Below are 14935 nucleotides of genomic sequence, written 5' to 3' on the forward strand. Positions count from 1 at the left end.
AAACTAAAACATTTGCTCCTTTTGCGTGGACAGCCAACGTAACAAAAGTACGGTATAGTATTTACAATTTATCATTTACGATGTAAAATTTTAATCTTTTAAAAAAATTCTTAATGCATAGAGTGAACCAAATGCAAATCTTAGTATCAGGGACAAGCGCATGCAATATGTTTAGGTACGGCAATTAATTAATTTATTATTTAATTATTTGTTATTTGTTAGATTTGAATTGTTGTGAATTTCTGTTTCTCGTCTTGTTAGCATTAGCATGGAGTGCTAACATTTTCTCTCATTTGAATCGAGAGGTTTAGCAATTATCGAAACAAAAAATCTTAATTAGGAACAAATAGAAAAAATGATCAGGTCATAACAGGATTCTTATACACATAAATCGTAAGTATATCACAGGCACAATAGTTGCATGTCAAATTGGCTATAAACCGCGGTTACAAGAAGGATTTTTCATACTGTACACGATAGGCATAAATCGTTGGTCTAAACTAGGTTTTATGTTTTTATTTAAAATTTATAGGTGAGTTAGGATTTATATAAATATTGGGAGGATAAAATTATAGGGATATCTCATTTAGACCAATCTATTAGTATCTATCTTCAACTAAATTAAATAAGTAAATTATCTTTATAATAATAAATGTAAACACTATTTTTAATTAATTTTAATACAAATACAAATAAATATAATAAAAATATTTGACTAAATTTAAGTTTAATATTCAAAATAAGTTTTGTTTCTCTCTCTATTTTTTTCTATTTTTTTCTCTCCATTATACACATTTTTATTTTTAATATTAGATTAACAATGATATTTTTTTTAATTGTAATCTGCTGTGAAATTTTTGTAAGATGTGAGATTATTTAATTTATGAAATACAAATTAAGCCGTCCAATTTTTAAGAGATACAGAAATTGGACTGTCTAATTTATGTACTTGAACTCTCAGATCTGTGTTTAAAAAATAAAAAAGATTTGGAGTACACAAATAGTAGATTCAATTTGTGTACTCTAATTTTTTTTAATTTTTTAAACACAAATTAAAAGATTCAATTTATGTACTTTGCATAATATTAAAAAATATAAAAAATTACAATATTAAAATATATCACTCATCTTACTTCTATATCTAAATTTTTTAGTCTCCATCTTATTGTGAACAAAACCTTGGCTCGATTTTATTGCAAAACCAACTCAAATCTTTAACTTGAACTTAAGCAATAAATGAATCGAAAAGGAAAAAGGGCATCCGTATCTCTTTGACGCACATCCAGAATACACGGATAGAATTATGACACCTATCTCTACTATTTTCCAAATACGGTTCCGTTACGTTACCAACAGCATATCTGCCAACTTCTCCCAACTCTTATTTATAATTGTGTTTCATGGAAGTGTGTTCGTGGATGTGTCTAATAAAAATGTCTTTTTTATAACTGTGTTTAATAGAAGTGCCTTTATAGATATACGAACACACTTCCATGAAACACAAATATAAATAAGAATTGACAGAAATGGGCGGATAATATGTTGGTATCCTATACTTTTCCTTCCAAATAATACTAAATATCAGTTTGAATAAATCTATAAATAACTGTTTTTTAACTTTTTGTTTTTTACTTATAAAAAGTTATAATATTAATATTTAATATAATTTTAAAAATTAACTTATAAAATTTTTAAAAAATTATTTAAATACTTACAAAAAAATTTTAAAAAAAAAGTAACTTTTTTTATAATAAAATTTTTTTATTATTCTTCTTTTAAAATAAACATTTTTAGAACTAAAAAATTTAATATAAAATTTTATTTACAAATTATTTTTAGTATAAATCTTTATATTATAAGTTTTTTCTCAGAAAAGCTTAATTAAATTATGTATCAAAATTGGCTCTTAGACTAGTTTGGAAGTTAATTTTTTTTATATACGTATTTCAGTTATATATAAACGTAAAAGCAAAGATACATTTTATCGGTACTTTAAAATATTTAAAACTAAAATATAGTGTGGAATTTACAACTTACTATTTACGATGTAAAATCTTAATTTTTTAAAAAAAATCCTTAATGCATAAAATGAACCAAATGCAAATCATGGTATCAGGAACAGGCGCATGCAATATGTTTACAGCATCATATTATTCACCAGATCACCTACACTTGGCTATCTTAAACATGAAAAAAGATAAAATATAGCCATTTGTTTGCTCCACATGGTAAAGAAAAAGATGCTACAAAAGTAAAAGAAAAAAAAAGGTTTCACATAAGCTTACAAAGGAGCTAACCTAACCTATATGCTAAAACAAACTAAAATCCCCTACTTCTAGTAACATTTTCAGGCCACGTGCCTTGCATAGGAGCACCATAGTGCTGTCCACCACTTGGTTGCAGGTGGTTGTTTCCCTGGTTAGGAGGAACCCAATTTGGACCAATATTTCTTTGGCCATGTGTCACATTCATAGGTGGTTGAAGATGTGGTGGTGTTGGCAAAGTAGGTGAACCTGGGAATGATTGATTCATCAAGTGAGGTCTAAGGTGAAAGTTTTGTTGGTGCAATGCCAATTGAGGTGGTGGTGGTGGTGGGAACTGGTGGTTCTGTTGTGAGTTTTGCGGCTGCCATTCAGGTATATCATCATCATCATCATTCCAAGGTTGGATTGAACCACCAAATTTGTCTTGCCAATTTCCTGAATGATGTGAATTTACTTTGCTTTGACCATATTTGTGCACAAGCTCCCTCATTTGATCAACAGGGCGTGATGGGGCCTGGTTAACCATTTGGAATGGAACCATACCTGGTGGTCCCCTAGGTCTTTGGACCATGTGTGATGATGTGTTTGGACCACCCATGAAACTGAACTCGGGTAGGTCATCCTCGGGCCGGGCCTGGTGAGGCCCAAACCCAGGAGGAATGTCATCATCATCATCATCATCAACACCATTCGGTGGTGGATTAGAGGGATTAGCAACATTCACATTCAAATTACTACTACCATCTTGCTGTCTCCTAGAGAAGTATTGTTGCCTTTTAGAGCTACTACTACTATGTTTGTGTTGTGATGAAGCGGTGGGTGAAATTGTTGACGAAGTTAAATTAGTTTTTCTCCATACAATAATACCAATTAGGCCATTATCAATAGAATTAACTGCCTCAATTTGTTCCTTTGGAAGTATCTTGCTCAGCATTTCAACTGTTTTGTTATGAGGTGGGCAAAAGTAAAGTTCAACTCCAGACACAGGCTCAGCAAATCCCACTCTCTCATCCGTAATATAAGATTCAGCCACCTGTAATCATACAAAAGAACAAAAAACATAAATCTAATATAGAAAAACATAATGCGCCGAAAAGCATAGAGACATAAGACAATGTAACATTTTCATCATAACCATTACCTCACGAAGTGTTGATTGCTGGCTGGGTGAAGACCCTTTCGAAACAAAGTGTACGACCTGCAATCAATAGTCAACAGAGATTTATACACTGCCAAAAAGGAAAGTGAAATGTGACAAAATAACACATTTTTTAAAGCAAACATCAGGCAGCAATTCAAACCACGCTGTTACACATCCTAATTGTCCCATGCATCCCTTGGAAACTACTAAACAAGCGAGTCGATTTGGTGATGAATAATTTTTTATATACCTTTTCACATGAAATGGTTACTGGACTTTTTAAGTCCATTTTTTTTTCTCACAAATACGCCAAAACATTTTTATATAACATCATTTTTAATTCAAAATTTCGTAGTTTTGAATATAAAGGTCTTAGGGAAGAAGCCTTTAAATCAGGTCACTAGATACGCCATAATTTAATTACAGAATTTCGCAAAATTTTAACTTGTAAACAATTTTACAGGTCTCTCAGCCATTGTTTTACCTTCGTTATTTTAAAAACTCTACCAGCCTTAATGGAGTAATGCCTCTATCAGTATTATCTCAATCGAAGGAAAAGGTGCAAACATATTGCACTCAAGACATAATTTGCCATTAGTAAAACGAAAGGAAAGCATCGAAATGCAACGTTTCTGATCTCTCTCTTTATCATTTCTTTCTGCATGGAAGATAACATAAACATACAAGACACAAGTACTAATTTAGTACAACAAGAAGAAACTTGAGATACCATTATAGCACGACTTCTTGACTGAGGAAGCTCTTGCAAAAATTTCTCAAATGCTTCAAGTCGAACCCTTCCCTTGATCTCAAGAAAACCAGGCCAGTCTTTTGCAGTAGTTTTCTCACCACTTCAAGAATATAAAATTAAATCAGAAAAAAATCAGTACAATTTCTAACTCTTTTAAATAAGAATAATTCAATCTTCAGCATAATAAACGGCAATTCCACCTTTCAGACCCTCCAATCAAAGGGATAAAAACAAATAAATCCCACACAAAATCCTTGAAGAAGCACCGGTACATAGTTCAATATAATGTACTACCCTATATAGCATGCCCAATTAGTAATTACTACAACAATTGCAAAAGGAGATGACAGAAACAACAGATACAATAAATGTCTCTGGAAGTGTTTATGGCTAATGCTAAGGAGCAAAATTGAATAAGTAAATAACTCAAAAAAATCGGAAAAAAGTTTCGAAATGGCAATGCATGAGAGTCCAACCTGTTTAAGGCAACCCAGTATCAACAAGTAACAACCAACATTTTGCTCAGCTTTTAAAAATTCAAAGTAATAATAATAATAACTACTACCACACTGAAACCATATCATTGAACAAAAATACCCCCAACCAAATATATATATACATATAAAAGATGGCATGCAATACAACAAGTGAAATAAATAATACTTGCAGACATACACAACTTATCAACAAATGTCCTCAGCAAAATAGTGGCAACTTGTCGCAAAAGATGTCAGGAACATTTAATAAAATACCTTTTAAATATGCTTATTACTGAATCAGTCGTAGATATATTCAGTTGAAGCATTCCGTCCCAGAAGCATTCACCCTTAGTATGTACTGCAGTTTTTGCATACAAACTATTATTGCCATATCGCTCTTCGGCATGAAAATTACTTGTTCTCAGCTCAGCATCAACAGAAGCATTCTTCTTGTTATCCGTTAACCTTTCCTTTGCATGATCATCAGTTGGCTTCACACCAGCTTCGCTCTCATTGCAACGTCTATCAGAAATAGACCCAGATTCTGCATTAACCAGTTTTTCATCTTTGGCATCTAGATTTTCAGATTTATCAGGGGTGACACCAGCTTGCTCCCTTGGGGTTATATCCAAAGATTTTGATTTAGATCCAACCTCAGAATCGTCCTTGTTTGATTCAGGAGCTTCTTTACCTGATTCCATTGGTAAATTTTCAAATGGTGGCTCAGAATGAAGGGATTCCATGAATTCATCAAGAGAGACAATCGGTGGAAGAAAGTCAGGATCCTTCAGTGCATCATCTGTCATAAGGCCTTGCATTGGATCAGTCCCATCGTTGGATGAAATGGTAATGGAAAATGCATTGTCCTTCTCTGAATTGCTTTTCTCACCATCCGTGTTTTTATTTTCTTTGACCACAGCAGATTTGGAAGAAGTGGCCTCCCCACCTTTTTTAGTTTTTTGACTCCTGGCTTCCCCACCTTTTCTACTTGTTAGACTTCTAGAAGATGTGGTGCCACTGGAGATCTCCTCAATGGGAACGTTATCTTCATGTTCAACTTCCACCTGAAACTCACCTTTATGTGTTTTCTTGACTAACCTCTTAATATCAACATCTGAATCAGGTAAAACCACCATTTGAGCAAGCTCTTCAGCCTTGGCTATCCGCCATTGGGAGAGTTCCTTTGAAGCAAGTTCCTCTGCTGTCATGGAACACAATTGTTCGGGACGAATGTCACCCGACATAACCTTTTCTCTTAGTTCTGGATTATTTCTATCCTTCAAATTGAATAGGAGAGACCTCCCCTTCTCTTTGTACTTCTTATTCACACCTCCAAACAATTTGAAAAGTTCTTCTTCTATCCTTGATGCTAAAACTTCAGGTAATGGTTCCTCAGGTTCTGGTCTCTGCTCTATAACATTTTGACTTTCCTTTTGATTGTCCATGCCTACCACATCAGATAATACCCATGAAAGACCATTACCCTGCAAAAGATCATCTTTCACAAAAAAGCTGTCACTGAATGGAACATCATCAGTAGTCAAAGTGTAATCTGACTGGAAGTCTTGCTTATCACAGTTCAAACCGAGTATATTTTCATTATTTGATATATTTATAGATCCCATTTCAAAATCCTTGAATTTTTCAGAAAAATCTTCACTAGAAGATGCATTATTTCTCTGCTCTCCTGTTGCATGGTCAACTGAACCAGCTGCAGAAAAAGAAGGCTGAGCAGATTCAGAAATATCTTGCCTTTGCTCTGGGGCAATATCAATGGGTGCAGGTGCTGACCCATCCCACTGAGAGCTGTTCTCTAATTTCCCGTTAGTAGCAGCATCATTCATTGTGTTATTGTTCTGAGTCGGTTTATCTTGCTTAGAAACCAAGGCCAGAGCACCAGCTAATGACTCTCTCATCTTGGACCTAACACTTTCAGAAGATTCTGTTTGAACCTTGGATGGCTGCTTCATCTGCGTATTCTGATTTTTAGAATTCGAGGAACGTGGCGTACTTGATTTACTGGAAACAGATTCAGTCATCTGCACTTTTCTCTTATTGGAGACTGCCGATTGCTGAGGGCGGGGGGAGGCATTAGATGGGGATTGCATCTGCGCAGAACCTTTATTTGACAGATTAGAAGCTTGCTGCAACCAAGGTCTATTTCCCCCTTGTGCAACCCTTTTGTTGGATGTCACAGAGCTACCAGTTGATAATTCCATTGGTGCCTTCCGCTTGGGAGTTGTTACCAGCTGCTGTGGACCCATATTACTCATTCGTGCTTCTACTCGAACACTCTGCATAGCCGAATTCGATAAGCCCCGAGACCTGGGATCACCAGACCCATCTCTCAACAATCCAACATGATCATTTGCACCTCCGCGTTGCTGTGGAGTAGGATCAGCAGTTACAGGAGCCAATAACCCCATATCCATCTGTCCAGCCGTAGAATCTACTTTGGTCACAATTGGCTGCAACTGAGCCATCTGCATGCTCGGCATCGGCTCCGAAACCAGATTGTTGGACATCCTAGCCTCTATGCTCCATTAAAACCATAAATAACACCAATTTCAAGAATCCAAGCCAATATTTCAACCTGAAACAGTTAACAACAATTTGACAGCATTCATAATTAACAACACTTTATCCTTAAAATAACCACTTCAACATCAACAATCAGATAGCAGGTAGAAACTACAAAATCACCAACCAGAGGATGATTTCTTTCATTGCAATTAAATAATAATCTCAATGTGTAAAACCCAAAAATAACCTATGCTAACTTCCACAAATCAACCGATGAAATTTTATCAAACGATATGAACAAAACAAAATAAGGGAGAAAAAGAAGTCGAAAATAATCAAAGAACAATGAATTAATCTACGGAATCTAATGGAAAATCTAGAAATGAAAGACGTACCTCTAATTTCCGATCGGGAAGAGAGAGAGAGAGAAAGAAAGACGACGAGCGGCTGTGAGAGAAGAAGAGTGGTGGGTGGAAGAGTGGGAAGTGAAAACCCTAACCCTAATAAAGCGAGTGAGGAAGGAGAAGAGGTAAGAGAAGAGAACTATAGAAGATAACGATAGGTATAAAAGAAAGGAGGAAAAGAGGAATGAGGTGGTACGAGTCTTGCTCACAATAAGAGCCGCAAAAGCATCTCTCTCTTTCACGTTCTTGATTCTTCTATAACTTGTATGCGAAAACGCACCGTTTCGCTAGGATATTTTTTTAAATTAAAAAAAAAAAAAACCCAAAACTAGAATTAGTACTTGAATTATCAAAACACATCTTCACATCCAAGTTTTATTGTTATTTAAGTCTAATTAAATAGGTTTAACACTAACAAAAATTACTCTTATTAAAAAACGTGTAATACACGCTAAAAATCCTAAATAAACGTTATTTTTTTCTTTGCGCTCTAATATGAAAAATCGTTCATATCTCTTACTTAAAATTGCAACAAAGAAATTTAAAATTTCTCTCAATAATATTTTAAATTCTCTATAGAAACTATAGAAAAATCCAGTGCTGCATTTGAAATTATTAACAAAAATACAGAAAAAAAAAATTTTTTTCCTCAAGGTACTTGTTCATTATATTTAGTTTTCTCCTTCGTATTTCTATTAGTTTGATTTAGGGTTTAGTGGATCAAGTTTTTCTAATTCAATTTTTTCTTTTTTTTCTACTTGTTCGATAAGTGTTTTGTTGATGATTGAGTGCTTGTTCAAATCTGAACTCATTTCGGTTCATTTGTGAATTAACTGAAGTTCACTTGATAATGCTATTAAGTATTGACCAAATTTTTTATTCCTTAATTATTTTCGGTTCATTTGGTTTCGCTTGAATTCGCTAAACGTGTTCATGTGTGTAACACCCTACTATACATAACTTTACGCTTAAGCCGTAGAATAGAGGTAGTGTGGTGTTACGGACTTCTAAAATAAAATACATGTATAATAGCGAAAAAATATAATACTATGAGCCTTGAAAAACGGGTAAAGCAAAATCGCAAAATAAAAAGCGCACGCTCAGAAAACGGAATTACTTGCGCGCTAAGAAACCTAAAGATCATAGATATGAATAAGCGAAAGAGTGGATAGATAGCCAAGAATATAGCATAGCTAGCTTCTAACTCAGCCTGCGAAGCCAAGGCTGGCCGGAGAATATTTACATACATATACAAGTATCCTAAAATACCCAAAATACAGAAATAAGGCTTTAACTCTCCTTAAACCTCTAAGAGGGACAAAATAAACAAGTTTCTTGGAGAGAAAGCTAAGCACATATGTACATAAATTGATAATCAAAAGAACCCAGGGATTACTCCCGTCAGGAATCTAGACGCCTAGCGATGAGCCTCTCGACTTGCATCTGAAAACAACAACACAGTATGGGGTGAGAACCGGAGGTTCTCAGCATGGTAAAGGTGTCACGCATATAATATATAAGGTCCTGGGAATGCCAGAGGCAATCCTATAACGCCAACACTCAATTATAAAACTTAAACTCTAAACATAAGGCATAAAAAGGGTAGGTGACCTAAAGAATTCTAAACTTACTTACTTTAAACCTAACGTTATCACCAAACCGATCCACCTTTCCTCCGCTCCTCCATCACCAGTGATTTAGCAGAGACAAACAGCCAAAATATTTCACGCACAAGTAGAAAACAGGTAGTGCAGGTAACAAATATAACAATTAGCATAATATATATTCAGTTAGGTAATCTCAAGTAATGCATAGCAGACAAAACAAACAGAATGCACATGATATATGCCTATCTTATGGTTGATGAGGCTCATCTGTCGGTTATCCAGCCAACCCGACAAGTCCGAAACCCTTAGATTGTCCCTCGTCGCGCATCCCTATGAGTCTATGCATAGATTTTCTCATTCATTCATAATTCATACATTCATTCATTTATTTATATCTCACTCAATGGAGAATATCCATTCCTAGGAATTTATATGTGCTCAGTCACCCTTACAACGTAGGATCAACAGAGTATCAAGTTTCAACCTAGAACACGTGGTGGCAAGCCACGGTTCTGTTTCCCAAGAAAACTTGTATCTCGTATATCATTAAATTCATAAGTTGCATAATATTCATAACCGTTCATATTCATCATATAATCATTCATCTTAGCCATAGCAACATATATTCATTTAACTTTTGCATCATTCTTTTATAATTCATCATGTTTATCCTTTTTCTTCATCCCCAAGTTACCTCAAATTCCTAACTTCATCTCACTGCTGAACTCTCTAATCACGTTTAGAACTAACAATATGAAAATAGAGGTTTATGAGGTCAAATTGGCTTTGAAAACGCAAAATACTAATTTGCTAAAAACAGGGGTATGCGTACGCATACACATGTGTGTGCATGAACAAATCTCTTGAAAACTGAGGTGTGCGTACGCATATTTATTTTACCAAATCAAAGTCTAATTGAGAAGAGAATTTGAGGGATTGGAATTTCTCAATTTGCGATTCATTTTATCTAATTTCATTAACTAATAATGTTAATGGAAGTGACATAATGACTAACATAATTAATTTAAAATCTTTAAATGACGAATTTGATTAAAAAAATCTTTTGGAAATCAAATTATTTTGATGAAAAAAGATATTTTTTAAATGAAAAAATATTATTTTTATTTTTTGGCGTGTTTGGCAACTTTCTAGTAGTAAAAGTAAAATCACTATAAAAAAAACATCTTTTTTGAGAAACTATAATTTACATCTTTTTTTAAAAGATCCTTTTTCCTTAAAAAAAATACATTTTTCATGTAATAAATAAATAAAAAAGTACTTTTATACTGTTATACCTAAATATAATTGATAAATAAAAAGATCATTTTGTATGAGATACTCAAACACAAAATTACTTTTACTTTTCATAAAATCTTTTAAAAAAAAGATAACTTGAAAAAAGATTTTTTTTAAAAGATCACCAAAACAAGCCCATTCATATTATTTAATTGTATTCGGAATTAAAAATTTAAAATAATTTTAAAAACATTAAAATACTCTTATATTTAATTTTTAGGATATTAAAATAGTCTTTTAGGATTAATCTTGGAAATAATAAAATACTCCTTTAAAATTAAAATTGTTTAATTATATTTAAAATTTTATATTATAATTTTAAAATATTAAAATATCCCTTTAAAAAAAAATATAGAGTAAAGTATCGTTTTTGTCCCAAATGTTTGGGGTTAGTTCCAAAGTTATCCCTAACGTTTATTTAAGTCCCTAACGTTTCAAAATTGACTCAATGTTGTCATGCCGTTAGGGATCTGTTAATAGAATTGACGGCGGGACAAAATTGAGACGATTTTGAAACGTTAGGGACTTAAATAAGACAAAAATGTTGGAGACAAAGAAGATACATAAAAATTAATTTTAATTTAATTTCATCTTTCATTTAATATTAATTTTTTTACCGTACACAGTATTCAATTATTTTTTACTCATATCTAAGTAAATTACACTTAATCACATTACTTTCATTTTAAATAAATTAATTTTATTTATAATTTTAAAGAATGTTAATATATTAGAGACAACAGGTATAATTTATATTTTATTGTATATATATTATTTTTTTCTTTTCTGCAAGTTTATATACTAGTCATTCTATAAATATTTTACGATAACTAAAAATTTTTATGAGTAAAATTATAAAAAAATTAATTGATTTAGAATGAAAATAATGTGATTGAGTGTAATTTACTTAAATGTGATTAAAAGATAATTGAATACTATGTACAGTAAAAAATTGATATTATTGAAGGATAAAATTAAAATTTATTTCTATGTATCGTTTTTGTCCCCAACGTTTTTATCCTATTTAAGTTCCTAATGTTTCAAAATCGTCTCAATTTTGTCCCGCTGTCAATTTTGTTAACGGATCCTTAACGGCAGGACAATATTGAGTCAATTTTAAAACATTAGGGACTTAAATAGGACGATTGAAACGTTAGGGACAACTTTGAGACTTACCCCAAACATTAGGGACAAAAACAATACTTTACTAAAAAATATATTTAACTATTTTTGTTTATTTCAGTCTTTATATTTATCTTAAATAATAAAAAAAAGAAATATAACTCAATCGTATACACTTTACACTAAATACAATACAATGAATTATGTAATCTGACTAATCTCTATCATCTTTCCGTTTTTACCTTTTATCTTTTAATTTTTCTCTCAATATTAGTCTATTATCCGGACATTGCCTAATAATTTTATTTATATTTGAGAAGCTACATTTAGCTTTGGATAAATAACAAATGAAATTATTATTATTATTATTATTATTATTATTGGATTGATGTTCAAATTCGTTCCTGAAAAATCACGCGATCTTCATTTTCGTCCCCAAATAATTTTTTTAATCAAATTAGTCCTTGAAAGATAAACTGTAAGTCAAATTAGTCCTTCCGTCAGTTGGACGATGATGTGTCACGTTAAGTGCCACGTGGCAGGCTAGTGACACGTGGCATGCCATGTGGCACTTGACATGTAAAAAGTTTTTTATTAGTCAAAATAGTCCTTGAAAGTCCAGAGTAAGTCATTTTCATTCCTCATAATTTTTTTATAATATTAAATTTATAATATTTTTTATACTACTAATTTTAATATTATTTTTTAAACCTTAATAAACAAAATTTTTTTACATAAAATAATAAAAATAATTAAATTTTTATAAAGTTATTTTGTCATTTGTATCTATAAAATTTATGAACGTTGACAAAAGTACTCATAAATTAAGAAAAAATAATGATGTATCCATGAAAGATGGGTTCTGAATGACAAAAGTATCCAAATCCTAAATTTTTGTTAATTTTTTAATAAAATTTTTAAACTACTCCCACCGTCAACCTCAACTCACTTTTTCAATCTTCCATAACTCAACATGTACCTTTAAAACCCTTGCCATGAAGTCCAAAACTACTCGTACAACAGACGAAATGAACCTTTATGGTGTGAGTTTTGGATAGTAACGCAATAGAAGATTGCACGCCGATATTAACAAAAGAATCAATCAATACCAATGAAGAATCAGAGAAAGAATCATAAAGGAACAATTTTTAATCGTTTAAGTTGTTTTCTCATCTTTTTTAAATTTGGAGATTTTCTTTGTGTGAAGACACGTGGTAAAAAAAATGGGAAAGAACTCACCATACTAAATTTATTTGCTAGGAACCGGTCGAAGTCCTCTACCACCACCACCACCACCATTGATTTCAGCCTGGTTTATCATAGAAGTAGTTTTAAACTCCATGACAAAGGTTTTAAAGGTGCAGGTTAGGTTATGCAAGGTTGGAAAAGTGAGTTGAGATTGAGAGTAGGGGTAGTTTGAGAATTTTATTAAAAAATGAATAAAAAATTAGGGTTCGGATACTTTTGTCATACGAAACCCATCTTCCATGGGTACATCGTTAATTTCCTTAGTTTATGGGTACTTTAGTCAGCGTTCGTAAACTTCACGGGTACTTTTAGTAGTTTTTCCATTTTTTTTATAATATTAAATTTATAATATTTTTTATACTACTAATTTTAATATTATTTTTTAAACCTTAATAAACAAAATTCTCTTTACATAAAATAATAAAAATAATAATTTTTTATTTAAATGAGTTTATCAAATTATTGTTGATTATATATTTAAAAATTTAATATTTTAAATTTTACTAAATAATATAGTAATTATTTTAAATTTTAAATATTATTTTAAATTTTAAATTATAATTTTTATTATTATTTAATTTATATAGTAAAACTCAATAATTGAAAAACTGGTTTATGAAATTACTTTTTGAATCTTAATATTCTAATATATTTTTTTAAATATTTCATTTAAAACAAAAAGAATTTTATTTTAATACGAAGCATATCTATTTAAATAATGTACTAGTGCGGAGTAGCCTGTGTTATGCATAGATATAATGTTTCCTATTTCATTTTATCTCATTGATTTGTGAAATTAAAAGAAAAATTATATAATCTATTTCAAACATATGAAAATACACAAAAAATTATTATGATCTTTGCACGCTTATGAAGCAATTCGTTTATAATAATAATAATAATAATAATAATAATAATAATAATAATAATAATAATAAAGCAACAAATTTTCAATATTTTGTAAAGTTTGGAATTGAAGCGAAATTTGTGGATCTTCTTGAATTTTGACTCTAAGTATCACTATCATTACATCCTATATGTAAGTAATACTATAATGAAAAAAAGAAGATCTAGTAGAAAAAAAATAGTGGTATAACTTTGTTTAGGTTTATCTATATATTCCAGCAAAATGCAATAATGTAAGAAAAAAGTTTTAGAATAGAAAAGAATAAGAGAGATTTTGAGAAGAATTAAAGGGGAGAGATAATTTTATCGAAAAAAATTTTAAAAAGAAAAGATACAATTATTAATGTTTTATTTGTCAATTACATTTCTATTAAAATTAGTAGTATCAAAAAATATTTCAAATATAATATTATGAAAAAAAATTATATAAGGACTAGTTTGACTAATTTTTAAATTTTGAGGGATGAAAATGACTTACGACTGGACTTTCAATAACTATTTTAACTAATAAATTTTTTTTTACATGTCAAGTGCCACATGTCACTGACATGCCACGTGGCACTTAACATGACATGTCTTCATCCAACTGACGGAAGAACTAATTTGATTAACGATTTATCTTTCAGGGATTAATTTGATTAAAAAATTATTCAAGGACGAAAATAAAGATCGCGTGATCTTTCAGTGACGAATTTGAGCATTAATCCTTATTATTATTATATGTTTGTATGTTTTTTACATAAGTATATATGTTTGTTTAATTAAATTTATATAATATAAAATTTTTTATCATTGTATTTATATTTAATATTATAATTTTATTTTAGACAAAATAAAATTATTATATGTTTATTTGCTTTTTACGTGAGTATATATGTTTTTTTAATTAAATTTATATAATTCAAAATCTTTTATTATTGTGTTAATAAAATTATTATATGTTTGTTTGCTTTCTATATGAGTATATATGTTTTTCTTAATTAAATTTATATAATACAAAATTTTTTATCATTGTGTTTATATTTAATATTATAATTTTGTTTCACACAAAATAAAATTATTATATATTTGTTTGCTTTTTACGTGAATATATATTTTTTTAGTTAAATTTATATAATACAAAATCTTTCATTATTGCATTCATATTTAATATTATAATTTTGTTTCACATAATATAAAATTATTATATATTTG

General features: G+C 30.6%; 1 protein-coding gene across 1 annotated transcript; it reads right to left on the reverse strand.

Moving 5' to 3' along the window:
- Positions 1 to 2112: 2112 nt before the first annotated feature.
- On the reverse strand, positions 2113 to 7773 carry LOC107463018 (uncharacterized). Its single transcript, XM_016081720.3, has 5 exons — positions 7554 to 7773; positions 4909 to 7228; positions 4136 to 4256; positions 3406 to 3462; positions 2113 to 3297 (listed from the first exon to the last, which is right to left on the reverse strand). Exons 2-5 carry the CDS (start codon positions 7158 to 7160, stop codon positions 2320 to 2322), a joined length of 3408 nt encoding a protein of 1135 aa, XP_015937206.1. The 5' UTR covers positions 7161 to 7228; positions 7554 to 7773; the 3' UTR covers positions 2113 to 2319.
- Between the last annotated feature and the right edge of the window lie 7162 nt (positions 7774 to 14935).

This window comes from Arachis duranensis, chromosome 8 (genome assembly GCF_000817695.3).
Source record: "Arachis duranensis cultivar V14167 chromosome 8, aradu.V14167.gnm2.J7QH, whole genome shotgun sequence".
In the NCBI taxonomy this organism is placed as follows: Eukaryota; Viridiplantae; Streptophyta; class Magnoliopsida; order Fabales; family Fabaceae; genus Arachis; species Arachis duranensis.